General features: G+C 32.7%; 3 protein-coding genes across 9 annotated transcripts in view; all 3 read right to left on the bottom strand.

Moving 5' to 3' along the window:
• The window catches only part of LOC105248964 (prolactin-releasing peptide receptor), a 53,603-nt gene extending 40,130 nt beyond the window's left edge, over positions 1-13,473 (bottom strand). For 2 of the 4 annotated variants that reach the window (XM_025410263.1, XM_025410262.1), the window contains exons 1-2: positions 9,774-12,559; positions 7,571-7,824 (exon numbers count right to left, since the gene is read on the bottom strand). In XM_025410263.1, the coding sequence (XP_025266048.1) occupies positions 7,582-7,824; positions 9,774-10,751 (1,221 nt within the window). In that variant the 5' untranslated portion in view covers positions 10,752-12,559 and the 3' untranslated portion in view covers positions 7,571-7,581. Of the gene's footprint in view, positions 1-687; positions 725-7,570; positions 7,825-9,773; positions 12,560-13,137 lie in introns of those variants that run through there. The other 2 variants (XM_011254074.3, XM_025410261.1) reach the window with 2 other exon arrangements.
• A 5,759-nt stretch (positions 13,474-19,232) lies between these two features.
• On the bottom strand, positions 19,233-21,782 carry LOC105248965 (autophagy-related protein 101). 2 transcript variants are annotated; one of them, XM_011254077.3, is made up of 2 exons: positions 20,868-21,782; positions 19,233-20,188 (listed from the first exon to the last, which is right to left on the bottom strand). In XM_011254077.3, exon 2 carries the CDS (start codon positions 20,178-20,180, stop codon positions 19,524-19,526), a length of 657 nt encoding a protein of 218 aa, XP_011252379.1. In that variant the 5' UTR covers positions 20,181-20,188; positions 20,868-21,782; the 3' UTR covers positions 19,233-19,523. The 2 variants fall into 2 exon arrangements, with proteins under 2 accessions (XP_011252379.1, XP_011252381.1); XM_011254079.3 differs by lacking the exon at positions 20,868-21,782 and adding an exon at positions 20,639-20,858.
• Positions 21,783-22,864: 1,082 nt separating this feature from the next.
• LOC105248966 (transcription factor 21) lies at positions 22,865-26,255 on the bottom strand. 3 transcript variants are annotated; one of them, XM_011254081.3, is made up of 3 exons: positions 26,003-26,255; positions 24,655-24,967; positions 22,865-23,585 (listed from the first exon to the last, which is right to left on the bottom strand). In XM_011254081.3, the coding sequence occupies exons 2-3, from the start codon at positions 24,964-24,966 to the stop codon at positions 23,379-23,381; spliced, it is 519 nt and encodes a 172-aa protein (XP_011252383.1). In that variant the 5' UTR covers position 24,967; positions 26,003-26,255; the 3' UTR covers positions 22,865-23,378. The 3 variants fall into 3 exon arrangements, with proteins under 3 accessions (XP_011252383.1, XP_025266058.1, XP_011252382.1); XM_025410273.1 differs by having other exon boundaries at positions 26,111-26,255; XM_011254080.3 differs by lacking the exon at positions 26,003-26,255 and having other exon boundaries at positions 24,655-25,168.
• Positions 26,256-27,578: the final 1,323 nt, after the last annotated feature.

The raw sequence follows: 27,578 nt of genomic DNA, 5'->3' as shown, positions 1-27,578 counted from the left end.
CGTCAGAAAAAAATTGTAGCAATTAATAGCAAAGAAAATACAGATAATTTTATATTGTACGAGATTATTTTTAATAGATTATTTTTAGTTTAATAAATAATGTAAATAATATAAATAAAATTGGGATTTTATTAAACAGAAATTTTTAAACATTTCGTATTATTAATTTTTAAACATTTTATATATTATTTATGCAGAATTTAAATTTTTGAACCGTAGTATCTTTTCTCCTCAAAGAGACAACGAAATTATCTTTTACTGTGATATAACGATTGTTAATGGAAATGTAATTAAGAAGCATCAATCACTAAAAATTTAAGAAACTACAATTCATCATTTTAAATAGTTGAGAGAAAGCAATTTACGTAGCATGAAAGATCCGTTAGGGTAAATAAGTCGCGTTAAATTCGGGACTCGATTATATAAAATTTTTTCAAGAATGATAAAGATGAAAAATTTTCAAAAGTTTATAAAAATTGAGATCGAAAAAAATGTACCGCTTTAGATTCTTGTCTCAGAATTAAAAGAGTGGAAAATCAGAAGTAAACCAATTTCTTGATATAATTATGTGTGTAAATAACATTTAATATATAACATTTAAATAACATTTTAAAGGGAACATAAATTTGAAACGTGAAATTGAAAAAAAAAACAACTTTCTTCGTCGTCTCTTTCATCTGCGATTCGCTGCAACAAGCTGCGCGTTTTCTCATTTTCTAAATCGCTACAAAAGAAAAACACGAATTATTTTTCGTTCATTCCAATATACAGGTTAAAATTACACAGTAATTAATGTACTGTAATAATATTGGAGTTTCATCTGTTATATTTCAGGCTAAAAAAGTTTTTCAGACGCGAGCTTAAAAACTTATAATCCAAATATCTCAAGTAGAATCAATAAATAAGCGCGTAACTAAAATTTAAAATATTGCATTTGCATTTATTTAAATTTGCATTGAATTTAATTAAATTAATCAATGTAAAAAAAAAGATTTAATTAAATTATTTATTACCTTTATTTATTACCTATGACTTTACTTATCAACTTCATTGAAAAGAAACTAGATATTTCATTTATCATTCGCAAAGAAGCAGACATTTATAAAATATCATTAGGCAATATATATTTCAATGAATATTAGAAAATTTAGATTATTTTTAGTAAAGAGAATTTTTAGTAAATATATACAAAATGTAACTGAAAAATTTGAACTAATCTTGTATAAGAATAAATTCTATGTCAAAATAATAAAAAATTATGTAAATAAGGATTCTGAAGGAGGTTATTTTGTTATAGAGATAGAGCCTTTTAAAACTGAATAAAAGGAAAATGAGTTTGGCAAGTGAAACTTTTTAAAAAGCAATGACCAATCAATCACGTTTATATTTTATTAACAAAAATCGACTATTTGATTGTTTTCAAGTTTGTTCTTTTATGAAATGGAAATACAGTAAAAAATTAAATCTGAAAAATATTTAAACAAATCGTTTAACTCTAAAGAAAAGTAATAAATAAATTCTCCGAATCTCTTTAACGTTTTCAAGATAGTATTAAATTAATATAAAAATATTTTAGTATATTAATAATTACAAAATTTTATGCAAAATTTGTATTTATATTTCCAGAATTATGTTGTTTAATCAAAATTTGTGTTGCACATATTTGTCATTTATTTGGATACTATATATATATATTTGGGGCAAATATGAATTTATTAATTATATTTATATTAATAGAACTCAGTTATTTTATATTTTTGTAATCATCAAAATGCACAAGTTATATTTTATTATGTTTTGTGAATTCTCAATCTCAAATAAATATTTTTCATTGGCAATGTCAATGACTATTTATGTTACATTATCTTGTTCGATTTATTGGTTGCGAATACAAACATATAATCCATTTCAACGTATCGCATCGATGCGATTACAGGATAAAAATTAAACGAATGAAGCTGGCGAGAACAGACATATGCCCTTTTCGAAAATATGATAAATTTCAATTTTAATTCAAATTGACATAATCGGCATTATAACATTGCAGAAATGAATAATGCAGAATCATTATTGCAGAATATTACCGATTTACGTTAGGTAATGATGTGTAACATAACAAAAGTTTAATCGGCTTATAAATGAGATGGTTGTTAAAATGCAAGAACTTTCATTAATAAGTCAAACACAAATTGCTAATAAAATTTACTCTATGATATTGTATTGATTTAATGATTGATGAATCTAGATGTAAATCTTACAATTCTTTTTTGAAACTATTAATATAAAGAAGTTCAAAAAATAGTTCAGGATAAACGTTCAATTCTTTTAATTTTTAAATTTTTAAATATAGAACAAATAATTTTCTTTTTTCATTCTTAATAGTTTTTTTATATAAATTCGCCAATTATTTCATTTTATATTATTATATTTTGATTCCATCTTATTTATGTGTATACATGCAAAAGAGATAACTTTCTTTAAATTTTGTATACATATACATATGTTGTAGTAGATTTTTGAAATTGTTTTCAATATGTCAATTAATCAATTTGTTCGCGACTTTATAATTTAATTAATCATGTTTTTATAATATTTATAATTCGCGTTTTTATAATATTTATAATCAATTTTAATTATATCACAATTCCATATTATTATTGTCATTGCAACAAGGATTCTCTATGTCTTTCTATCGAGAATATGGATTTCAAATCATGAATAAGAGCGCATCAATTTTCCCTGTTATAACGAGATAATTCGCGAATGGCGCGTATATACGTCCGCGTAACCAACAATTTTGGTCAAACGTTCTAATTAGCGAGATTACAATGATTTTCATTATAGACGAAGCGGTCCAACGCATTTGTTATTATCTTGATTTAGCAATTGATCGACGTTGACAGTTCGACCGAGCAAATTTGATGCAAGAGCTCATCGACCGCGCAATCGCATGCTCATTCAATACGCTTCAGGAAATTAGTTTCGTTATCAGTTGTTTTTTTGTTAAGAAAATAAACTGAATTTTAACACGAAAGTGTGTTATATTATATATAAAATTTTCCATCATTGATAATTAAATCCATAATTGCACGAGAAAACAAAACTTTTAGGAGCAGATTCATTGGTTCGTTAGTGCAATGATATAATTTTTATCGACTGATTTACAGGATATTATTTACGTAGCATTTATAATTAAGTTTGATATAGAAATGTTATTATACATAGAGATAAATAAGATCAATATTAAATTTCAATCTTTCTTTTGAAAAATTAAAAATCTATATTTAAGAAATATTTAATAATTAATCGAATCAAACAAAGTTTACGAACTTATTGTAATAATCGAAAATTAGCTTTTATCGAGAAATGAAATTTCATAATCACTTTATTTCTTAAAGCAAATTGGTTTTAATACAAAATTACATGCTTATAGCTCAGTATATATAAAACAATCGCAAAATCGAATTTAATAAAAATGGAAGATTGCTTCGCAGATGTTTCTTGCCAGTTTCATTAGTTGTGTATTATGATAGATAGAATAGCACTTTTGTCAGATACTTTATTGTTTAATGCAATTTTTCCAATAAAAAGTTCCTTCATTATTCTTTGGTAATCGTTTTGTATTCAGAAATATATCTGCGAGTTTCTCTCTCTCTCTCTCTCTTTCTCTCTCTCTCTCTCTCTCTCTCTCTCTCTTTTCCTTTAACAAAAACTTCGGTAATACTCAGACAGGCTTCATTAAGAAGTTTCTACATCTTTTCCTTGGTTTTGTCGTTCTCTTCGATAATTGATAATTTGTTGGGATAAATCGAATTGCAACGTCGATGAGAATCGACAAGAAAATGGTATGTCCCATGAAACCTACATTCTTCATACGTTTGGCATAAGAAGAAGCATCTAATTCAACGACAATCACTTGTCATAATCCAACATGACAATTTTATTTGTTCTTAGATATTGATTTTTTTATCCATAGAAAATTAGAAAAAGCTTAATATATGAAATATTTCTTTAGCTTATTATTTTAAAGTTTATATTTGGTGAAATAACATAAAAGACTAATAAAAATTATAACTAAAAACTAAAATTAATAACTAATAAAACTAATAACTAAAAATTGACAAGAAAGAAAAGATAATCTCTTCAATTATGGATTGAAATTGCTCGCACAAGCTAGAATAGTAGATAGTATACTCTATATAAAGTAAAAACTTCTTCAATGAGTTGTATATTTTTCTTTTATATATTTGAATAAAATATTGTATGTGAATCGCAATTATGTGTAATTCAGAAAGTAAATTATATATAATATAAAACAGAGAGTTTTTTTAAGCGCAATAGCATCTTTCATATACATGTAAGCCAATGAAATTTTAGAGCATACTGTGTGACTACTTTGGGTCAGTTTCAATCAATTCTGATCAGCTGTTTGATCGCTGGGATACATCGGATGTATAGATATCGATCGATCTTGAGATTCAAGGGGATGATCAGTGATTTGTATTCCAATTGACATTATCTCTAGTCGTACAATATTCACGTCCGACATGCATGACTATTATTCTGTCGCAGATATATAATATTACATCAAAAGTTTAATTTATCGCATCTTTAAATAAAAATTAAAGAAAATATATTGTGCCTATATTACTTTTATAAATCGTCAAATTGTATTTTATTATTAAATTTTATTATTTAATTCTATTTCCACGCTAATACATGTGTGAATGAATTTACAGCGATGAAATTCTCATTTCCTAGTAACAAAGAGAAAGAGAAAGATTTATTATGAAAATTCTTTATTTCCACATTTAATTATTCCTATTATGAGATTAAAAGTATTTAAACAACGTTTAAAAATAATAACTTGTAATAACTCTTCTAGATTAATTAACGTTTAAAATACCATACAATAAAAGAATAATCATACAATAAAATTCGTTAAATTATATTAGTTTCAAAACAGTGAATTATATCTCTCTTCGTGTTTTATCTTGTTTTTTAGCTATCACGATGGATTTGTTTTTTTTTCCATCAAACGTCAATCTCCACGTTATCGCGTGTATTTTCTACTCCACCAATTTATGACGCAATCGAAAACAGACATAGCTCAATATACCCATAGAGCAAACTATCGGATGGGACGCGATGTCGTACGATGGAATATTGCATAAGCAATTTCACGTCGCTATTCAATATCGTACCGTTCGGAGATTCATTCGTCCGAAGTTTAACTTACACTCGGCTTTTAAATAAGATCGAACCGAGCCGGAGCGTAAGTGAATCATCGAGAATGCTTCGAGAATGCTTCGATTGAATATATGAACATCCCTCGAGAGAAATTAATCCCATCTTTACTCTCGCGAAACTTTCGGCGCGTCATTTCCGGCTTCGCGAAGGCCGTTCGCGTTGGAGTTAGCGAACTTCTTCTCATTGTTCTCTTCTGTTTTACGTTCAGAGAACTACGCCCATTCAGATCGTAAAACATTGTTATGTCGATACTAAAATGCCTTGTGTCACGAAATTCTCTTCGGAAAAACTTTTTATTTGATTTTATCTACGTGTTGTATTTCCCTAGTGACAGACCGGCGATCGTCAAAGAGATAGAAGAAATAAGGATGTTTGTACATTGCAATCGAATGGTTTGATATAACAGAGACCGTGATTGCTAAAAATAGCGGACAGGCTGTCTCGTCAGAAAAACATATCACATAATAAAAATATTACTTTTCGCATATAATATTATTTGATTTTATTTGGAAAAGTATAAAAAATATATTACTGGTGTCGTTAAATGTAAAAATTAATTTGTGATAATAATTAAATGTACTTCTATAACAAACTTTCAATATGCGATGAATCATCAAATCCAATTTAATGATTCAAATTTTATTTAGATTTCTTGACTTTTAATAATCTTATCCTAAATTTTATTTTAAAAAGGAATATTTGGACGGGCTAAAAATAACAGTTATTTAAGGAATTTTTTTTATTTAAAAAATTAAACGAAATTAATATAATAAAAATATATGAAATCAAATTATATTTTTTTATTCAAATATATATCTCGTTAATTGCATGTGCTTCTAAAAATTGTTTAATTCAATTATGTATAATTAAGGTAATAACATCTGTCGGAGCACAATTTTTATTTTAATTTTATTTTAATTTAAAAAATATCGTCGAACGATTCGTATATATTTTTAGCCCGTCTAAATCCGTTTTATATGTGCGTATTTTTCTTTAATTTTACTGCAAAAATCATTGTTCATCACAATTTTTAATTGAATAAATATTATATCCAAGTATAAACTAAATCATATAAAAAAATTAAGGTACGAATTATTTTTGTTCTAATAAATGTTTTTCACTCAGTTTTATAATTAGACTCACGTAAACGAATGAAAATATCGATAGCAGTTTCTCTCTCGGTACATCTACAATTTCATTTCAAGATGCTTCGCCGCACGTGCGAGAACGACTCTTCGCCTCTCGATCGTTTCGTAAATCGAGCTATCCATACGAAGGAGTGTGCCATATTAGTGGAAAGTGCGCGAAAACCGTAATACAAGACAGTGGGTAACAGGATTCTCTGCAATTGCGTTGTCGCGCGAAAATTTCTTCGTAGCAAAAATGCACGACTTCGGCATTTCGAATATTTCACTGTGCTTCCGGCTCTACTTTTCCGGCGACAGCGTCAGAAATGAAAATCGAAGATTGGTTCGAACAATGTTTTCCTTGCACTTGCGGATCTTATAAAGCGCGGGGTTTCTTTTATTATGTCTGCTGAATGTGCATATGTGCGTTGTCAGCCTGTCGTCGCGCCCACAGAATTCTATAGAACTACCGCACCAAAGTGCTGCAAATCAAAGCACCTCGAGAAAAATCGAAAATTTTCTTAGATGAGCGAGACATATTCCGCGAAAGGTTCAAAGGACAAAAGTCCATTTGCGGTTCCATTTGGCGCTATAATAAAACTTTATACGGTAGCTGGATAGAATTATAAATTTCGATATTCTATCTCTTTGGCACGGAAAAATAAAAAAATTGGCATGTAATATAAAAGAAATATATGTAGTGAGAGATATACATGTATTAGAGTACAAAAAATATATATTTTTATAAAATATTATTTTTATATAAAAATATATATATACAAAAATATATACAAAAAATTAATTTATTAAAAAATTTACTCTATATATCTTTTCTTTATATGATTAGTATTCGCTATTTCTATTTATATATTGTAATATGTTAAAAATAAATATGATGCAGTATTATTTACAAAAAAAAGGTAACTTTTATAAAATTGCTGCATAAGAGAGAAAATCATTTTTAATCTGAACGTTGTTTTGAATGCAATTGTTTAAAAAATGAGATGTTGTTTAACGAATAATTATTATGATAGGGTCTACATTTGCAGGAATATTATCATTATCTTGAATAGATCGAGTTATTCTCTCTTTTTCTCTTTTTTCTTCCTTTCTTTCTCTTGTGTGATAATATTATATAGTAATGTTTGCTCCTTCTGATATGTCTAGTATTTTTATATAACGTATTAGCATACCTGACAGGTTTTCACAGAGCCACATCATCGAAGTCCTTGGAGGAGCTCGAAGGCTGATCTTGTTCTTTCGAGATGTTCGTTGTCGGCTCCAGAATAATCATCTCGCATCCCTCGGGATTCTGCGTTCGCGTCGTGTTGCTCGGTAGCAATGTCTCTTGCAAGGTATTATTACCGTTACATAATTTGTCTCCCTTGCAGCCCTCCCTGCTCCTCGGAGTGTCACCATTAGAGTTTCTCGAGAAACACGGCAGGACCTATGAAAACATTAACGGGATTTCATTTTATGATTTCTAGATAACGTAAAATTTCAGACATATCATAACAATGATATCATTCTATTGGCGCGTCTTCCTTGAAACGAGATATAATTTTGACTCATGTCAAGCTGGCTCCATAGTTGACTCATGCCATTATTCTGACCAATGATTTTTGATTGAAGTTAAATATACATACATATTATAGGCACATAGTATTCTCATAACTTATTAAATTAATTGGAAGCTTCTGAAAACATTGCATAATTTTTTTTACGATTATCAACCCTATTAGCTCGATAAGCACAGTTCCTCATCTCTTCGACAAATGTATGCGCAATCGAGCAATGTTTAACTTTACATAGTCCCATTTACTAGTGATATCCCTCAAGGCATAAGGTGCGGTTAAATCAATTTTACGTCCGGATAAAATTAATAATCGATCCCATAATTGCAGTTTATGGAGAAGCTTTCCAAGAGTCGTTACGAAACGGTCGTTAAACGACCGTTTTTATTATTGTGAAACTTGAGGTTGGAAATTGATAGAAAGGCGTAGTCACAAGATGTAGTATAAATGATTAAAAAATAATTAAAAGCAAATCGAGAGAAGAATTAATCAAACATCACGAGCGCGAGAAAAATGCTTAATATATGAGAATAAATCTTCATTAATTCCAAAACATTTTTAATCAAATTTGTTTATAATTAATTTTCTTTTAATTATTCACAAAGAGATATCTTACTTTACAAATGATTTATAAATTGATCACATATGAAAGATGATTACATTATTATTTTTATATCCTATTTCTTCATTACAACAATGAAACGTTAAAATTGTGCAGTATAATATAAAGATATAAATATTGAAAAAAAATATACAACAAAAATTATAAAAGGAAGAGAATATATATACACGATACGAATAAAGAAAATGAAACAATGTGAAAAATCCGACATAATATATTTTCCAATAGTATCAGAGAACGAGAGAATACTAGAAAATATAAAACATTACGAACATAACGAGATACAAATCTTCTATTCTACGAGTTTATTATTATAGTAGCGCGCAAAGGAATCTTAAGGGAGAAAAATAAAGAACAAAAACCAGTTTATTATCATAAATTCCTGTTTCAGCAAATGCGAACATGCTTGAACCGTCAATACGTTACCATCTTTGAATAGACTGTGGATACTCTTATTCAGAATGCAAACTGCAATATTTATACGTAGTACGTTTGCGCACGACTGTTTCTAGTATTATTATAGTTGATGTTTTCTAAGCACGTTTCGTACATGTGCAAATACAGAGGCAAAAAACAGCCATACTGCAAATTAATTGAAATGCACGATCTTCCCCTGTATAACGAATGTAAGATGTGTATTTCGCCAAACCATTAGATTCTCTCTCCGTCGATAATTCCGGTAATTTCGATGCAAATAGTCGTGCCCTAATTACTTTAAAGCGCGTCTTTGCAGCGCGACGTGAAAATTGCGTACGTGCGCGTGATTTTGACAGATTGCGAATATCAACGTAAAATTGCATTCTAAATAGTTCTATTATATACATATATATGCGCGACGTGTTTCATATAATTTTTTTAATAAGAAACACATTCTAGTAAAATTTTAAAGGGCTCGGAGAATATATAACATCAAATTTATCTTCGAGAATCTGCTAGAAAATCTGCTATTTTTGATACGTTGCTTTTTATATTCTACAATTTTGCGAAAATAGATTTTATGCAAAATGCTATATCTATACAAATCCTGTAACTAAAATAATCCGCTTACTCCCGTATACCTGACGGATGAGAGAGAGAGAGAGGCAATAAAATAAATAATCTGTCCGGCAACTTGAAGAGAAGATCTGATTTTACCTTGGCTCTCGCTCAAAATGGCAGAGGTAAACTTTAATGCATATCTGCTTATCGAAACACATGTACCTGTTTAAATTCCTTGCGAAAGTTGTCATTCAGCCAGGCGTAGAGGAACGGATTGTAGCAGGTGCTGCTCATGGCGAGACAGTGCGACATGAAGAAGCAGAGCTTGTAGTAGGACCAGTTGTTGGCGTGCGAATAGAAATCATCGACGACGTTGACGATGTTGAGTGGCAGCCAGGACACGCCGAATATAGTGACCATGGCGATCAGCATCCGGTTGGTGCGACGCTTCCTCTCGCGATCCGCCTCCTCGCGCTTGCTCGTCTTGCTGCCGGGCTTGGCACGCGCCCGATCATTCAGCTTAATCGACACGCACACGTAGCAGAAGGCGATGACGAAGAACGGCACGACGAATTGCGCTATCGACGTGAGCAAGCTGAAGACCTTGCGAAATGGCTCGCTGGGCCAGTGCTCCTCGCAGTAGGTGTAAGGTTCCTCCAGCTGCATGTATAACCCGTATGGCAAGGTCATTATCAGCGCGATCATCCAAATGCTCACGATGATGGTTAGGCATATCTCGATCTTCATGCGCGGATGAAACGGATAGATGATCACCAGGAATCGATCGACTGCTATGCTGGTCAATGTAAACGTACTGATGTACACGCTGACGCCCTGGGCGAAGGGCACCAGGTGGCAAAGGGTCTTACCGAAGACCCAACCGCCCAGGAAGGTGTAGAGCGGAGTGAAGGGCACGGCTAGCACGCACAGCAGTACATCGCTGAGGGCGAGATTCGTGATGAAAAGATTGGTGACCGTGTGCATCTGGCGGTTTCGACCGACGACGAAGACCACCAGCACGTTGCCGAAAATACCCAGCACGAAGATGATGATGTAGAACGCGCAGAATACTGTCTGCACCATCACGTTCGACGTGGTAACGTCCTCCTGGTAGCTGTAGTTGCGTGCCGACGAATTTTGCACAGCAGATGCCACCGACGATTCCGATGTTATTTGCGTCATGTCTGTGTCGTTGATCATCCTTAGTTTATCCTGAAGAAGAGCGCTGATCTGCCTCTTTCACTCGCTTCTTCTCTTCTTATTTCGAATCGATCATACGTTAAATCAATAGCACTCGCGTAGATAGACCCATTTCCCGAAACAACGAGGGAAAATCTCGTTCTCCGATAATGTAATTCGGCGAGCCACGAGTTAATCGGAAGAGTGCGCGCTGACAAAGTCGAGTGAAGTGTCCGCGATCGACGTCATCATCGATCCCGGAGATGCGAATTAATTTCTCACGGAGCTCGTTCATTTACGTCGATATCGCTGGATCCCGCGTGATAAGGTTCCGATAGATAAACGAGTTATAGCCCGAGAGATAAGTAGATTAGTTTGGATTTCGCACCGCGGTATCTCTCGTCGGGACTAAATGACTTCGCACCGATTTTGTTCACAACACGTATGCGTTGCAGCTATCGTTCGCTGCAATAATCCTTTAAGCGCGTTCGATTTTGTTAACAATTTAAGGGCAGCTCGATGAAAAATATTGTTTTCGTTGTACGATCACAATTCTTGCACGAGACATTTAATTTCTTTTTTTATTGTGTATTTAAATCTCGAAGAAATTCACTTTCCACCCTTTTTCGCATTTAATCAAGATTATTGATGATTTTATTACATTTTTTACAATAAGATCATCTCGTTAAAGTTCGGGCGAAAATGGGAAAATCGTTAATTATGACGAAAAAATTCTTATTAACAACAACACCGATTTTTTCTCCTTGTTCATTAGTTTGCAAGGTGGCAGTGAGTAAATGTCGAGGCTTTATGAATGGGCGAGCAAAATAATATTGTTAAAGGTATTTATATCAAAAGGCTCGTTCCCAGGACGTCGTTGCATACTCACTCTTACACTCCTGCATTATAGTACATAATTTACACTGTTCTTTGGCAGCTATATATTTTAGAAATCGATCGTCTTGTCGATAGAATCGTTTTTGTATGTCAAGAGTTTAATTACATTTTATGTTTACATTATATAAATATTATAATATGTTTGTTAATATTATTAACAGCATTAGTCGCGATTTTGTCGGTTCCTTTGACGTTTCCGGAGAGAAATGACGACGAGAGTTAGGCAATTAACATGTCGCGACGAAACTTTCGATTCTGGGGAGAACGGTTATTCGTCTCGCTGAAACAGAACACGGGAGAGTAATTAAGAGCGCCGATTATGACCCGTTTGGCGAATACCAGTGGATGAAACTGTCGGCAAACTTTGGCAATGTCGTCGTCGAGCTGTCAAACAAATATTCGGAAAGTTTCGTAACTGTTGACGCACAATAGCCACGTCGTCTTTCACGGATCTCGAGAGTACAACGAACGAGCTATTTTAAAAAGCTCGAGGGAACCGGACATTCCTCAGGCTACCTTGTTATTTAAAGTCTAAGAGTGTTTCTAAAGCTCGGCGTTCTCGTTTCTTTTTTTTTTTATTTCCTCTTTCGCATCGAGGAATAATTTTGTTCGAGAAGCGACACGATGAATTTGCGACGGACTGTTTCTAACGTACCACCGACTTCCGCTTTTGCATGCGTAAATTTATTTATATGCGGCCGAAAGGTTGTAAATTGCACAGGGCGGAAATAGTTTTCCACCCGTGAACGCGCGATGCGTAATCGGAGATTAATGGAAGCGCGTTGCGAACTACATAGTATGTAGTTTATTGATGGAGCAATGTGTTACAGCAAATATTAATGAATTTGTTGCGGTTATAGAGTATCGAGAAACAATTATGGCAAGTTCCCGAGATAACCGCAGAGCGTTTGTTAAAATGTTTGGAATATGAATCATTGATGATTTAATATAATAAATTAATTATTATTAATTATCGAATTTCACTTCTGCATCGCATATTTTTTTAATTATTGAGAAAATAAGAATGAAAGATGACGTATACAAGATTTCTTTAATTTTCTCAAAACCAACTAATGCAAGTATAATTTTGCGTTTCTATATTCCTATAAGAGAATCTTTACTTTTTTTAACAATCAAGTAATTCTATAATTTGCCAGTCAACATTAATAATCTCTGCTGCACCATAAATTTGTTGCACAAACCTAATAATAACTAAATATAGGAATCTTATTTTGTACACGTCATATACAATTTTATTTTTTAATAATTTTTAACAATTTTATTTTTTAATAATTTAAAGTAATCTCTTCTTTTTTCTTTCTGATATATATTAAACTTGTACATTTAAACATTTCGTTGTTCTTGGAAAACTGACAAAGGGATTAGAGGATTATCGACCAATATGAAAAAGGGAATAAATATGTGCATCCTGACGCATTGTGAAAAGTGATCATGCTTGCATACACACACACACGCACATACACATATGTGCGAAATCGATTTCGGCCACCTGTTGAAGAGTCCGGACGAACCGTGGCAATTTCTTCCGATGAAGCTGGCGGTGGATCTCGTTGCCCCCAAATTTCGTGCCGAAACAAATCGCTTAATTTAGCGACGTCGCGACGCTTCACGCGCGCGATCACATAAAGATATTAGGCCGATATAACTACTAGAATTCGCTTATCCTCGAGGGATTCGCGAAACGAAGAAAAAGTAATAATGGCAGAGAAACATGTATATAATCGCACATATGATACAAGCACAAAAAAGGATTCTCTATGCAATCTGTCTCTTATAATCTATCACGCGCGATTTTATATTACGCAACGCGAATATATATATATATGTATATGTATATAGAACATCCGGAGCTTTTTTATGATTTATTTATTTTATTTTATAATTTATTTATTTTATTTTATGTATATTGATTGTTTTTAATGACATATATGGAGTATCTTTTATGCGTGTATGTACACTTTGACACTCGTCTAATTAGAATGCACCTTCTCTCGCGCTGTCTTTTTTTATTTTATTTTTTATCTTATAATTTTGTTACTGATTTATTTGTTCATTTTTTTCAAAATATCGTGGTACACGTGTTTGTTACGCTCGATTTATTTCGCGGGATGTTCAATAAATCGCCAAGTTTCGCGATTTTTGGAAAAATATCGAAATCACGATCGCCAGACGGCGATGCTCTCATCCCGAATATGTGGTGACGCGCGACGATCATCTCGGAGCGTCGCGACGCCGGCGGTTCACGCGCTGCTTCCTATCGGCGACTGAGAGGCGTGAAAATCGGAAGCGCACCGGCTTCGTGAAAGCGACTTCGCCCCGACGTGGTTTTTCCGCGCAGGCGTGCGCGTGCTTCACGTATGTGTGCATGATCACGATCATGATTTAACACGAATATTTTTTATGATAATATCGAGAAGTATGCATATATCAATGCTTGATTTTATAAGTATTGAACAAGTCAGATTTTGTGAAATTTCAGAACGATACATCACCTTTCTTCTCGTAATTTTGAAAAATATCGTTCTCTTTCTTGAGTTTAAGATGTTAAGAGTTATATGTGTACTTATACCAATTGAATAGTATTTTCTTAAATAATAATTTTTATTTAATTCGATATATATACTTTTTTATTTTTTTTTATTTCACTTTTATAGGTTACTTTAATCTTTTCATTCAAAAAATTTCCTCCCTCTCTCTTTTTCTCTTTCTTAATAAATTATTTATTAAAACTAAAAATTATTTTTTACAAATATATCTTTTTCTATTTTATTGAAGTTAAATTTAATATTCTAAGTTTGATAAAAAAAAAATTTTATATGATAATATGTTAGTAAAATAACTCTCAGAAGTGTATTTAAATTTTTCAGCTTAATACATTATATAAATAACACAATGTTGAATAAATATAACGACAGCTTTATCAAAACTATTGACAGCTTTCATAGCTGCCGTTATATTTACCTTATATTGCTATGTGTGATACATGTGGTTGTGTAATAACAAAATCATTGCCTTATATCTTACATTTTACATGCTTGTTTTATGGAATCACAATGTTTTCATAAAAAAAATCATTTATATGTAATTTAATCTGATAGATACAAAACACTACAAGAATTTCAATGAGACATGAAATATTTTTAATTATGAATTATGAAGAGATACACTATGTATGTATATAATTTTGAAAAATTTTTTTGAGATTAAATTTGTAGAAACTTAGTAAGAAAACAGTATGTAACATAATATGCAATCTATGATGTATAGTGTATAGTATCATAGAATTTTTAATTTTGAAAACATTTGTTTAAATCTTATAAGTCAATGAATATTTTTTTATTATATAAAATTTGAGTAAGATATAAATCTTTAAAATGCAAAGTTCACGAAAATTGATAATTAGTAGTAATTAACGGGGAAAAATAAATTTTACGTATTACAAGAATTTCTATAAAATATCATTCATCATTTTCATCTCTTATTATTTATCTATTGCTATCATTATCATATACAAACTATTGAATAAAATATATACAATATATATAATAGTACATATATAATGTAAAAATACTACTTTATCGTAATTAAGACGACAAAAAACAGTACAAAACTAAAAACTCTGCAATAATTCCATTAAGAGTTAATGGACTAATAATTAGATTTCCTTCATGAGCGTTTTACAGTACAACTACTAAAACTGTAAAAACTTGAAATGCATCTTTTTGTGTACTTATTCTCCTGTATCTCAATTTGTACATAAATTTAAGTAAGCTGCTATCCGAAAGAAACTAATAACAATTCAACAATTATATGCTATATATTCGTAATCTTTCTCTGCTTGATGCACGTGGCATCAACAGCTATGTCAAGGCAACTTCAAAATACTTAGAATTCTTGTGAAACCGGGAGAAGAATCTAATAAAAGTAAAATGAATATATCCTTCGCGAATATCCGCACGCGTTCGGTTTCGCGAACAGAGAAGAGAGCAAATTCGCATCCGTTTGCATCATATTGTGGATAAATTCTTTGACTCGATTATGCTCTTCCCGGATGATGCGAAAATTCTTGACGCGCGGTATGCGAAAAATTTCACATTTGTTCGGGACGATAGAAGTACAAGTTTTGCATGACAGTCTTATTTAAAACGAAGGCACGTTGGTCGGAATGTTGCGAGTGAAAAATGGTGAAATTAGACGTCCATTTTTAGATGCCCGCTTGATAATCACATCGGTAATCAGAAAAATTCGTAACGATAATCAATACAATACCGAGAGAGCGTGAAACTTTGGTTGAAAATTCGCGAGTCACTCAGTAGAGCGCAGCACGTAACAGAATGATAAAACATGTATTTTACACTTGATATTACTTGATATAATTGCTTTGACATTTACATGCCACAAGAGTCAAAGATTAATTAAAGATAATATATATTTTTGCAGACGTAGAGAATTCATATCTTATGTCTTTTAAAGCAGATAATGTTTTTTTTTACAATATAGTAAATAAAATTTCAAAAAATACAAAAATAATTATACGAACATAAGCAGTTAGTTAAAAGATTTTTATAGTTACAGATTGAGATATAAGCATTTTATAAAATTTATGATATACATAATTATATTATTCATATATTTTTAATTGATATGAACCATAGAAAAAAAATAATTATTCATATTTTTTAACAGACGTAAATTTTTTTAAATTTTCTTTAAAACGTCCATACATATAAAAAATATATGAAATTGTTGGAAATTTATATTTCATTATATGCGAGATGAAATGAGATTAAATAGGCTTCGTGACAAAGTAAAGGATTTGAATGTTTTCATAAAAGCACTATTATAAAATACAGTAATTTATTAATAATTAGTCCTTTATCGTCAGCTCATCATGATAAATTAAAACTTGCAGATATTTCATCTTCCTCGCTATACACACTACACATTTTGTCACATTTTGTCTCGCAGCTTATAATATACAGGTCTCGGTTTTATCTTCTATTTTGCTCTTATACATACATACATACATATATATATATATATATATATATATATATATATAAAATTATATTTATTTATAACAGCATGTGGCAATTTGATAAATCCGCAAAATTCTAGTTGCACATACACACTTGTCCACTCGCTCGTGCTCTTTCGTTCTTTCTCTCTTTCTATCTCTTTGTTCTTTCTATATGTCATATATATATATATGTATATATATATGCGCCTATACACACATATACGCGCCTCTCTTTGTCATAATGTCATATCTTTTTTTACTTTTTACAATCGTACACGGCATACGCCGGATGGTGCGAGGGAAAGAGATTACAGTCGACTCAGAGAATCGCAGAGAGCGGCGGATATTATCGACGATTACCGCGTGCTTTCCTTTCCTTTCCTTTCTTTTCTTTTCTTCAATCGACAAGAGAAGAAAAACAATCCAATAGAATCGACATACGTTCGATTCGCGAAACATTTAGCTAAATTGTAATTGTATATTAAACTACTTACAGAACATCGCGAAAGAAAGCAATAGAGACGATATATGATTAATTATAAATTATTATTACGCTTCTCGTCTATACCGTTAACTCGTAAAGTACATGTGTACTACGCGTCGTGATATCTTTGTCGATTGGTCGTAGGAAAGGCCAATGTACGGATCTCGGAACGTGCGAAGACCCTTCCGACACGACGTCTTTGATTTACGGCATAATTTTTCGGACACACTATTTACATTGTACAATAAGTATAATCGCGCGTGAGTCACCGCCGACGAACGTTCCGATATCCGTGCGTTTCCCGTCAACTTGGAACTCCTAAAACGGCACGACGTCAACGACACACATTTATCGCTTACGAGGAATAGAAACGAAACCGCCTCGAATCCGAGAAGAATCACAGATTTATCTTCTGCGCGCGCGCGAGAGAGAGAGAAAAAACTATCTCGCTCCTTACAAGATGAGAGATGCTTCGCGTGTGGTCAATAAATAATAATGATATTATCATTATTATCATATTATATATAATAATAATGATATCTGGATCAGGTATATTAGTTTTCCTAATACATTAATTTCCCTATCAAAAATTTGATACGAAGGCACGAAACGACTGGGAAAATGTAGTTATGACTGCGATTTTTCGTGCGGTTCTTTCGTATCACCCGGTGCGCTTCGATATTGCGGCATCGCGCGCATTGGCTTAACAATTAGTTTAACTTATTTTACACTTTGATTATACATATATATAATATAATAACTTAAGATCAACGAAAGCAGTATGAATAGTCTGTGAACTGCGCGTTATAATGTAATCTGACGAAAAGCTTATCGTCTATCATCATTCGTAAAAATAAATAACAATCGATATCATCCATACACCATAATTATTTAATTAACGCTTTACTTTGCCGCGCAATTTAATGCTAAATATGACTCCCACCGCTTACAATGCCGATTTCCATATCACTAAATTCAAAATTAGACGACCGAAAATCTAATGTTAAATTTAAGAAGCAGAAATTATAGCATGTTTTGTATACTGTATATACATGCTGTGTGTACGCAACGCACGCACGTGCGTGTACATACATACATATATACATAACAATAATAAATAAACATACATACACACACACACCCACACGCATAAATAATAATATTAATATAAATTATATATATATTATATATATTATATATATATTATATAAATTATATATAAATTATATATAATTGTATATATAAAAATTATAGGTATGTATATATATATAATGTATGTATGTATATAAATTATACGTATATATGTATGCATGTATATATGTATATATGTATGATGGATGTATGGATATATAAATGTATGAGTACGTATATACATGCAGAATAATTCAAAAGCATCCTCGTCCAAGCATATCGTCTGTTTAGTTTAACAATGTTTATTTTTTTTTTCAACTTTAAACTGTGACTGAAAAACAATGTGTACAGCGCCGAAAATACAGCCGTTATGTATTCGAAAAAGTTTATTAAGGAGTAAGACACGAGACGCATTGCTCTCAAGGATTCTACTAGATATTAAAGTATTTGAAAACACCTGCTGCTCTTCTGAACTAGAGGCTTAACATCTTTCTGTATCCTTAACTCTAAATTAAATTATTTTCTTTATACGACGTGTGAAGATAAATTCGCGAAATATATCTAAAAATTACGGTCGAATCTATTCTACGATGTATACACACAGCATTTGAAAAGGATGAGAAGAGAGAGAGGAACATAATGTTTTGACTTAAAGGTCATGTGTGGAGAGACTTGAGTCAGTGGTGAAATTTTAAGAGATATAACGCAAAGTATTATCGCCTGTAAAATGTGACTGACATGATCCTGCTAAAATTATGCGACGGACATTCATAGTAAAGTACAAAAAAAGCAAGTGTCACAAGAGTGTTCTGTTCATTTGTACTATATAAACATTAGAGACATACAGCAGCGGAAGTCCCTGTGATGTATAAAGTTTTTGTGATGTATTATTTCCGTTTTTTTTAATAAGAGATACTAGAGCTTACAAAATCCGTGATAAGAATCTACCGCAACAGGTAAAGTACACCAGGTACTTTTGGTAATTTCTCTATATTCGGGCCATTTTTCGTAGCATAAATTTAGAATCTTTTTTTCTTTTTTAGGAACTCATAATAATAGCTAAGGTAGATTAGAGTCATTACGAATAGATCTAAAATGAAATTGCGTGGTGCAATGCAGTGAACAGAAACTTGTGTATCGTAGATGGAAATTAAGAGCAAGTTTTGCGTTTTTCAGATGACTCTAAGCTATATGCGCGAACATATTAATGTTAGAACTTTAGAGCTATATTTTATAACGACTAAATGGACAGTGTCTCTCTGATCAACTTTTTCATAGTATTGCCCATCGTAGTGGTCGACGGACTAGAAGTCGTGAAGGACATTTTGAAGAGGTACGGCTGTATATCTGGATACGAAGTGTCAAAGATCAAATCTAGTTCGGCCTGACTCGGCACTTTTGGAACGTAATCGTGTCGATTCATGACCTCGGTGATATAAAGGATTTTTTCCGTCAGCAAGTCGCCCACTTTTTCCCGACATATCTGCCGTTCGTGTTCGGTGGCCAATTTGATGAGTTCAAGACGTACCGTCCACACTTCCCATGGGATACATTCTGGTTGAAATGGCCAGCGGCTTTTTTTCCTCTGGAAGAATTCTAGAGATATCTGACCTGAGCCCGGACTGTCGGTGGAGCGAAGAGCCTCCGAAAAGCCTGATATCTCGCGTTTCAACGTCTGATCGAGATACACCGACGAGCAGCAAACGTAAGTGAGGTCGATGAAGTCACAATCCACGTCCTGGTATCCCACAGTACCCACCGAATAGCTGCCTTCCTGTTTGTACTTGAATTTGCCGAGACTTCGATGGAAGAGCACAGTATGGAATATGCTTGCCACCGCCTCGTCCACCTGACGTCCCTCCATACTCAATTCAAACAGCTGCGTTCTGGCATTCATGACGATACCTGTGTATATTCAATGAAGAAAATTAATATTAACAAGAACAAATTTAAACAAAGATAGATTCACAAGAATGTAATTATTGAAGGGAGAATTTGTAGAAATAAATTATACTAAGTTAAAATGTTCCATCGCTATCAGATATTTTACGACATGCACAAACCAAGTAAAAATTATGATTAACAGATTAACAGATTAAACGATAAGCTGTTCAGAAATACAATAACAATAAAATAACAGATTTATAATTCACGCTAATGGTGGAGTGCACAAAGATACACAATGACTCACAGTATTGTGTCATTCGCGGTAAATACAAACGACAATAAAACGCAAATATGCATAACTTGTCACGAACGATTCTTATCAACTTATCAAATTAATTTAACAAACATAACAACGATCTTTATCATCGAAATCTCACCGATATCCGATCATGCAAGCAAACGACTAACCTCGAACTTGTCAAGAATCACGTAGACATGACGTGTTAACACGTGTAATGTCACATCCAGTATCGCGATTGAAAAATACGCGAGGAAAAATACGAGAGGATGCGGACAATCGTGCGTTCGCGCTTTTTACGTAATGGTCAACGAGAGAGGTCGGAAAAATCAAGGAGCCGTGCATCGGACGGGACCGCGAACACACAACGCGCTCCGATCTAGCTAGATGTAAACTAACTTCGCCACTTCCTCCCTCGGTATCGACGCTTCCACTCTCGATCACCCCGCCTCGCCGTCCTCGCCGTCCTCGTGTCGAGCGATGGCGGACGCAACTAGGTTAGTTTCTCGCGCTCGATTCGTGCCCGCTGACTTGGTGACTTCCGCCGTCGCAGGCCTCGCTGCTCTCTTCCATCGAGGCAATCTTCCCGTTTTTTCCTCGGTTCACCACTGCCACTATCACCACCCTCGTCGTCGTCGTCGTCGTCGTCGTCGTCGCCGTCGTCGCCGTCGTCGTCGTCGCTGTCACGTCCTCGTCACGTCGCCGTCACGCCGCTCACTCGAAAATACCCCGTTACTCCAAGTCGCTCATTCGTCGAGCATCTCCCATCGTTCCGACCCGACCAGTCCCGACGACGGGGGAGCCAGTCGTGCACGCGCTCGTCCTCTCCCTCAACAGCAGCGACAACAGCCAGTGACCCGCTCCACACGGGTTTGTGGGTAAACAACAGCTGTGCTCGTGGCACACGCCATCTTGACGCCGTGTTGCGACTCGCGCTTTGATACCTGGTCCCGCGAGGGCTCCACGTTCTCCCGGAACGTATGTTTTCCGTATACACACGCGAGAATCGAATGGGAACGAGCGAAGGAAAGGAGAGGGGGAGGATCCTCTCGACAGGATCACGAAAGGACGATCGTTCGGATTATCAGCGACCTGCTCAAGTCTCTCTCTCTCTCTCTCTGCCAACACGAATGCTCTGGTGCTACATCATGAAAAACGCGCGTCGTACAACGCGTATTAAACGTCACAACGGAAAGATCGATCAACGTCCCTCGTCGGAGCAGACACTACTACTGGTTCCAGTCCGCCGTGTTCCGAGCATATATTGTACTAACCTCATCCACGGAGCATGTCTCATACGTATACTACCTGATTCGCGAAATTGGCGCGAGACGCGTTGCGGGATCATCGACGCCGCGCATGCGCGGCTCGATTGGTGAAGTGACGCTGGTAAAAAGGCGCGAAAGGAACTTCCGCGTCGAAAGTTTCGACCCGATTCTCCTATCTTCTTTCCAATCGGAATAAGTCTTCCGCTTATCTCAGGTATCTCAACTTGTTTTGTTATTTTAATCACGAAAATCTTTATATTTATTTTATCTTGACTAGTTATATTATTTTATCAACAGTCTATGCTATTCCTTATAAGGAATATATGGAGATACAACTTTAGATATATAAAGATATATATTTTCTTTTTCTCTTGTATTACATATAAATATATTTCTCTCTTTTTCTGGTGTCCTTAGCATATGGCAGCCAAAAATAGCGCGATGAAAATTTGTAAGGGTAAAATCGGAAAACGCGAGAAAGAGAGAGAAGGGGAGGAGAGGGGAGGAGAACATTATCTCTCGTTTATAAATTTCCAAAATTCATGTATGTTGACGTAGCACGGAGACGTTAAGCGATACGTTTAGTGCCGGTCGATTTTTGTCGCCGTGTGGGATATATTATTTTAGTATTGGGTTTACACAAAAGACCCTTCATGCTGTTTATTTAACTTGAACTTTTTTATCCTTCTTACCTTACCGCGCACTTCCTCCCGTTGTTCCGGATGCCATTCGGCGCTGCTCCAGCAAGAGATGTCAATCGACCGACAAGTTAAATGAATATATGTGTTTATATAAAAGAATTGAAACTTAATCATAAAAATATCTAATTGTAATTAAAATGATAAGTGTTCTTAATAATCGATAATAATTTTCTTGATTATTTATTCCATTTTAGTAATGAGTATATAATTCCTCTACGTACTTGAATTCTTTATTACTATAAATAATCAAGAAAATTATCAATTATTAAGAACACTTTTATCATTTTAATCATTTTATCATTTTAATTAGAATTAGATATTTTTATGATTTAAGAGAGAAAGAGAGAGAGAGAGAAAGAAAAGAAGAGAGAACATATATATTTCATTAAATATAATATAAAGAAAATTATCGAAAATCTTAAAAACATTTTATTTTGGACTAGTTGATATGCTTTGGTATTATAATTATGATTACAATATTGATATTGCAATAAATGAATCTGTGAGACAAGGAAACAATTTTTCCGCGAAGATATAATAACACTCTCACAAAATGTTCGATAAATCGATAATTTCAAATCTCTCGTTATACATTTTTCTTATATCTTTCTTTGTAAAACGAAACAAAAATAGTATTTCGTTTACTCTGCTCGTTTAAATTTATTTTTCATTAAAGCTGCATGTAAAAAATGCATGAGAGACGCATAAAAATTAAAATATAAATGACATTCATAAATAAAATTATTTCCTTGTTGCGCAAATGGATTTATAATCGTTATCAATTGCATTAAAAGTAAATTAATAAATACTAGAAGAATAAGGCACTCCGGAATAAATAAGGCGTGAAAACGACAGCACTGTTATAGTTCCCAGCTGGTGGTCGCTTCTCGTAGATATCGCTCGTTAAACTTTGATTAACTCAGATTATCAGAATTTTTTTGTTAGAAATAAGAGAGCTGTTGCTCTCCCCCCTGAAGATTATGGCGCGTCGACACGCTCTGATGCCCCGAATGATGGAAGTTTTGGATATCATGAGTTGCTTGTTGTCCTCGATACTGATTACAACTCGAAGACGTCGAGGAGGATACGTTGCAACTGTTGTTCATAAGTGCGGTAGCGTTGTTATTTTGAATAGCGAATGGCCACGACTGTAATATCAAGATTATTCTTATTATTTATATGAAATTTAAATCAATACTTTATAAGTATTTGACATCTTAAAGAAATTATATTACATCGAGCATTATAATTTTTTAAATGTTATTAAAATTTAATATACTCTTTCTCATATAATATTAATTTTTCTATTAAATTGTATGCATATTATGGTTCGATGTGACTAAGAGAGATTGATAATTTAAATTGTATGCATATTATGGCATCGATGACTAAGAGAGATTGATATGAATATGCATATAAATTAAAAATTTTTTTATTGTATATTATATACGTCTTTTATTGTATATAATATACGTTGCTTTAAAATTATTATTAATTTGATTTTATATGAAGAGAAACATTTTCAGACATAAAATATTCTTTGATCTCTACGCGGAGAGAGAGAAGGGAATCGAAGAGGCAACTATTTCGCAGCGAAAAACGGCACGTTTCTTCAAACAACGGAACTAACTTAGAATTAATGGTGGCAAAGGGTGGGTAGATGGTTTTTGGAGTGATTCGATCCACCTGGACAGACATAAACAGAGTGGATGACTGCGAAGACGATGCTCGCCTCGCGACTCCGAGTGGATCCACCTGGACTCGATGTTATTCTACAGAATTATTATCAAGTTGAAAGTCCGATTGTAAAAGCGAGAAATAGTTTGGATATAACTTTCTCGAATTCCCAGTGAAATTGGTTTAACTCTGGGTAATTCTTAAAATATCTTATACAATTATATATCTAAATTAAGAAATACTAATGCGTAAAATGAAAATTTTTTATAGTTACGTCTCGTTCTTTTCCGTTTAGTTTATGTTTCTATAAACGAATAATTTTAATTATTATATTATTTAATTATACTTCTTTAATTTGAGCTTCTATTAGTAAATCAATTCAAGATCAATATCAATATTGTGTCTGTCAAAGTTACTTAGAATTAATTAAAATTCAATTGATTCTTTGTATATCATCTTTTATGAATAATGAAAGGGAAAGAATGATTATTTAAATTTTAAATAGGTTTAATTTTTAGAAAAATGGATACGGATACTCACCAAGGCAAGCGACAAGGACTTGGTAGTTTCGGGATGAGCTTCGCCGTCGTCTCGAAGAACGGCTCGTAAATGTGCAATATACGTTGATGCAAGTCTTAACGTATCCAGCTTGCTCAATTTTGTATCTGATGGTACCCAAGGTAATGAAGTTTTTAATCTTCCAAAAGCTTTGGATAAAACTCTCATACGAGCTCTTTCCCGAGCATTGGCAGCATTTCGCGGCGCGCGACTGTCTATGTCATCTTTCATGTATTTCTCGTCGGAAGGATATTCCTCCAATGACGATGTTGAGGCGCGTCGTTTGCGAGGCATTCTGTTATATTACAGCCATCATTAATTATATAATAGCTATTATTAATTAGCAATTCAAAGCGACAGTTATATGATGCTTCTGTAACTTGCGAGATACATAGTTATCGCTTATCGTAAAAAAATTGAATGAGGCAATTAGTTTAATCAGAATGTAAGTCTCTTTAATATCTTAGCAGTTTTACTTTATTTTTGCAATTTTATTTTATTTTTTTGAAAAGCAAAATCGTGCACATTTCTTTGTTTATACAAAAAATGTAACAATAGATAAAATGTTTTAAAGTTTTTATGTTAATATTGGAAATTTAGAGCACTGCCTTTAAAGCTAACACAATCGAACTATAATATGATTAGCGTAATTAATTGTCTATTGATAAATAATGATTATAAAATTAGTCAATTATGAAAATTAATTCATAAAAAATTACAATAATGCAAACTGACAATTTTTAAGATTTAGTTACATCAAATTAAAACAAGTATTAAATGAGAAGAGTTTCTTTTTGATTTTACTTTCACACAGTATGTGAAAAATCTTTTAGAAGATTTCTAGAAAGTTAAAAGCTAATTTTTTTCATAGGTTTTTTCATTTTTTAAACTCTTGCTTTACTTCGCAACTTATACTTTATCCGCAAATCTGTTTTGAATACTTAGTTGCAAAGTGGAATTTTACATTTAAATGCTATACTAGAAAAAATGTATGATAAAAGAAAAAAACGTACAATTAAAAAAATGTTATTTCTTCTAAACACCAGCTTGGAATAAAAATGCGCGATTTAAATATAATAATATTCTTGATTATTATTTTAATCACTATTTAAATTAAGATTTCATTTTCTTGACACACAGATTCACAACAAAAATCACGTATAACAGCATCAAGAGTTATAAAAGAACACAAATAACAAGATCTGTGATTATAAACTGCCGCAATTTGCTATTTGAATTTTTATAATTTGAAATTAATTTAATTGTAACTAAAGATAGGGAAAAAAGGAGCTACATGAATTATTTAGAATAATATGTATAAAAGAGCTACCTTATTTAGATGATTCAGTTTAATGTATGTGATTAGGCATTTAAATGATTGATCATGATTGTCACTTGTGTTCAGATAACGCAATTAATTATGCAACTTGCTCGATACCTGCTGCGTGACCGATGCTTTTTTTTTACGCGATCACGAGTATATCTGTCAGCAGAGCAGAACGTCGCGATAGATCGCCTCTCCGACGTGAAACTAATTGTTAGTCAAAGTTTTCGAAGTAAAAGCCGAAGGGTGGGATGCAAGAGAAGAACAACATGAATCGAGAAAGAGAAAAAGACAGATAGAAGATGTTATTTGGAGGGGCGCGAGATTTGGGACGTCCCGAAAACCAGGCGGAGCTTTCGAACATCCCAGCTCCCTAATCTCATTCGTCTCATCTCATTTTCCAAGATGCTGCTCGATCCAATCGCACAGCATCCGCGTAGCCACCTGGTACATCCTCTTCCTGATTTCTTTCCTTTCCTCTCTCTATCTCTCTCTCGGAAACTCTCGGGGAAAAGACTAAGAGTTAAACGGCTATATTTATATTATTATACTAAATTGAGATATGCATAGGTTTAATATAGTATTTATACATTAAAACAGCATAAAAAATAAATTTAACAATATTCATAACATTGAATTAATATTTAATAATTTTAAGTTATTTACAAGTCACAGATGAGTTTGCTCCCTTCTCTTCCTCGTCCATTCAGATTTTCGTTTCGAAAAAAGAAGGGTCGCCTGATCTATAATCCATTGAAAATCCTCGTCAACCGGTAGTCATTCATTTCGTTGAAATTAGGATTCGAAATGGATCCTGTAATATGAGGTTTGCGTTGACCCTATTGATCCTACTTAATATCCTGAAGAAGGCGCTAAATTATTACTCGACAATTTCGTGAAAGCTATCTGATACTTTCACCATTTTTTTAAAAATAAATACTTTATGATATCATTTAAACGTAAAAGCTTCTAGTAAATAACAATAATATATTCTGTTAATCTAGATCAAGCAAAAATATTTTAGACAAATAAATTTGGTATCGATACTTTTTTAATAAAAATGATTAATCAAGAATCATATCTTATTGTTAAGAGTAGTAGTTCTATTTATTAGAGTAGTATTCTATTTATTATTATTTTATTTCATCAAAAATTAATGAATTAATAGTTACAATTGCTTTTAAAGTGCAATAAAGATTTAATAACAACGGGAATAAATAAGTTAAATAAGTTAAAGACCAGAAATATAATGTTCATTATCTTAAATTAAAAAACAGCTAATGTTTTTCTGATACGTTTAAATAAATATTTATTAGATAAAAGAAATATTTAGAAATAGATGGCATCAGTTATTCAATGAATATATTATCAATGATATCTGTAGATGACAATTATTATGCATATTTTCTAAAAGTATATCACATAATATTTATAATTCAATAAATATTTTTAGTTTGTGAAAAAATTATTTTATAAGTTATATTTTTTGCATATTTTCTTATAAATGTTATCGTTATTTTTTCTGCACAAAATTAATAAAGATGATTGACAATCTTAAAGCCAAAAAAATATATATATTTTT

This window comes from Camponotus floridanus, unplaced genomic scaffold, assembly GCF_003227725.1.
Source record: "Camponotus floridanus strain SB8 unplaced genomic scaffold, Cflo_v7.5 scaffold30, whole genome shotgun sequence".
NCBI lineage: Eukaryota > Metazoa > Arthropoda > Insecta > Hymenoptera > Formicidae > Camponotus > Camponotus floridanus.
This window is presented reverse-complemented; position numbering and strand designations above follow the sequence as displayed.

Bases quoted from the DNA above. Each gene is read 5' to 3' on its own strand.
- LOC105248965 (XM_011254077.3), bottom strand. From the start codon at position 20,180: ATGAATGCCAGAACGCAGCTGTTTGAATTGAGTATGGAGGGACGTCAG.
- LOC105248966 (XM_011254081.3), bottom strand. From the start codon at position 24,966: ATGCCTCGCAAACGACGCGCCTCAACATCGTCATTGGAGGAATATCCT. The intron at 23,586-24,654 runs GTGAGTATCCGT...TTGATATTACAG, and splicing joins AGTCCTTGTCGCTTGCCTTG to TCGTGGCCATTCGCTATTCA.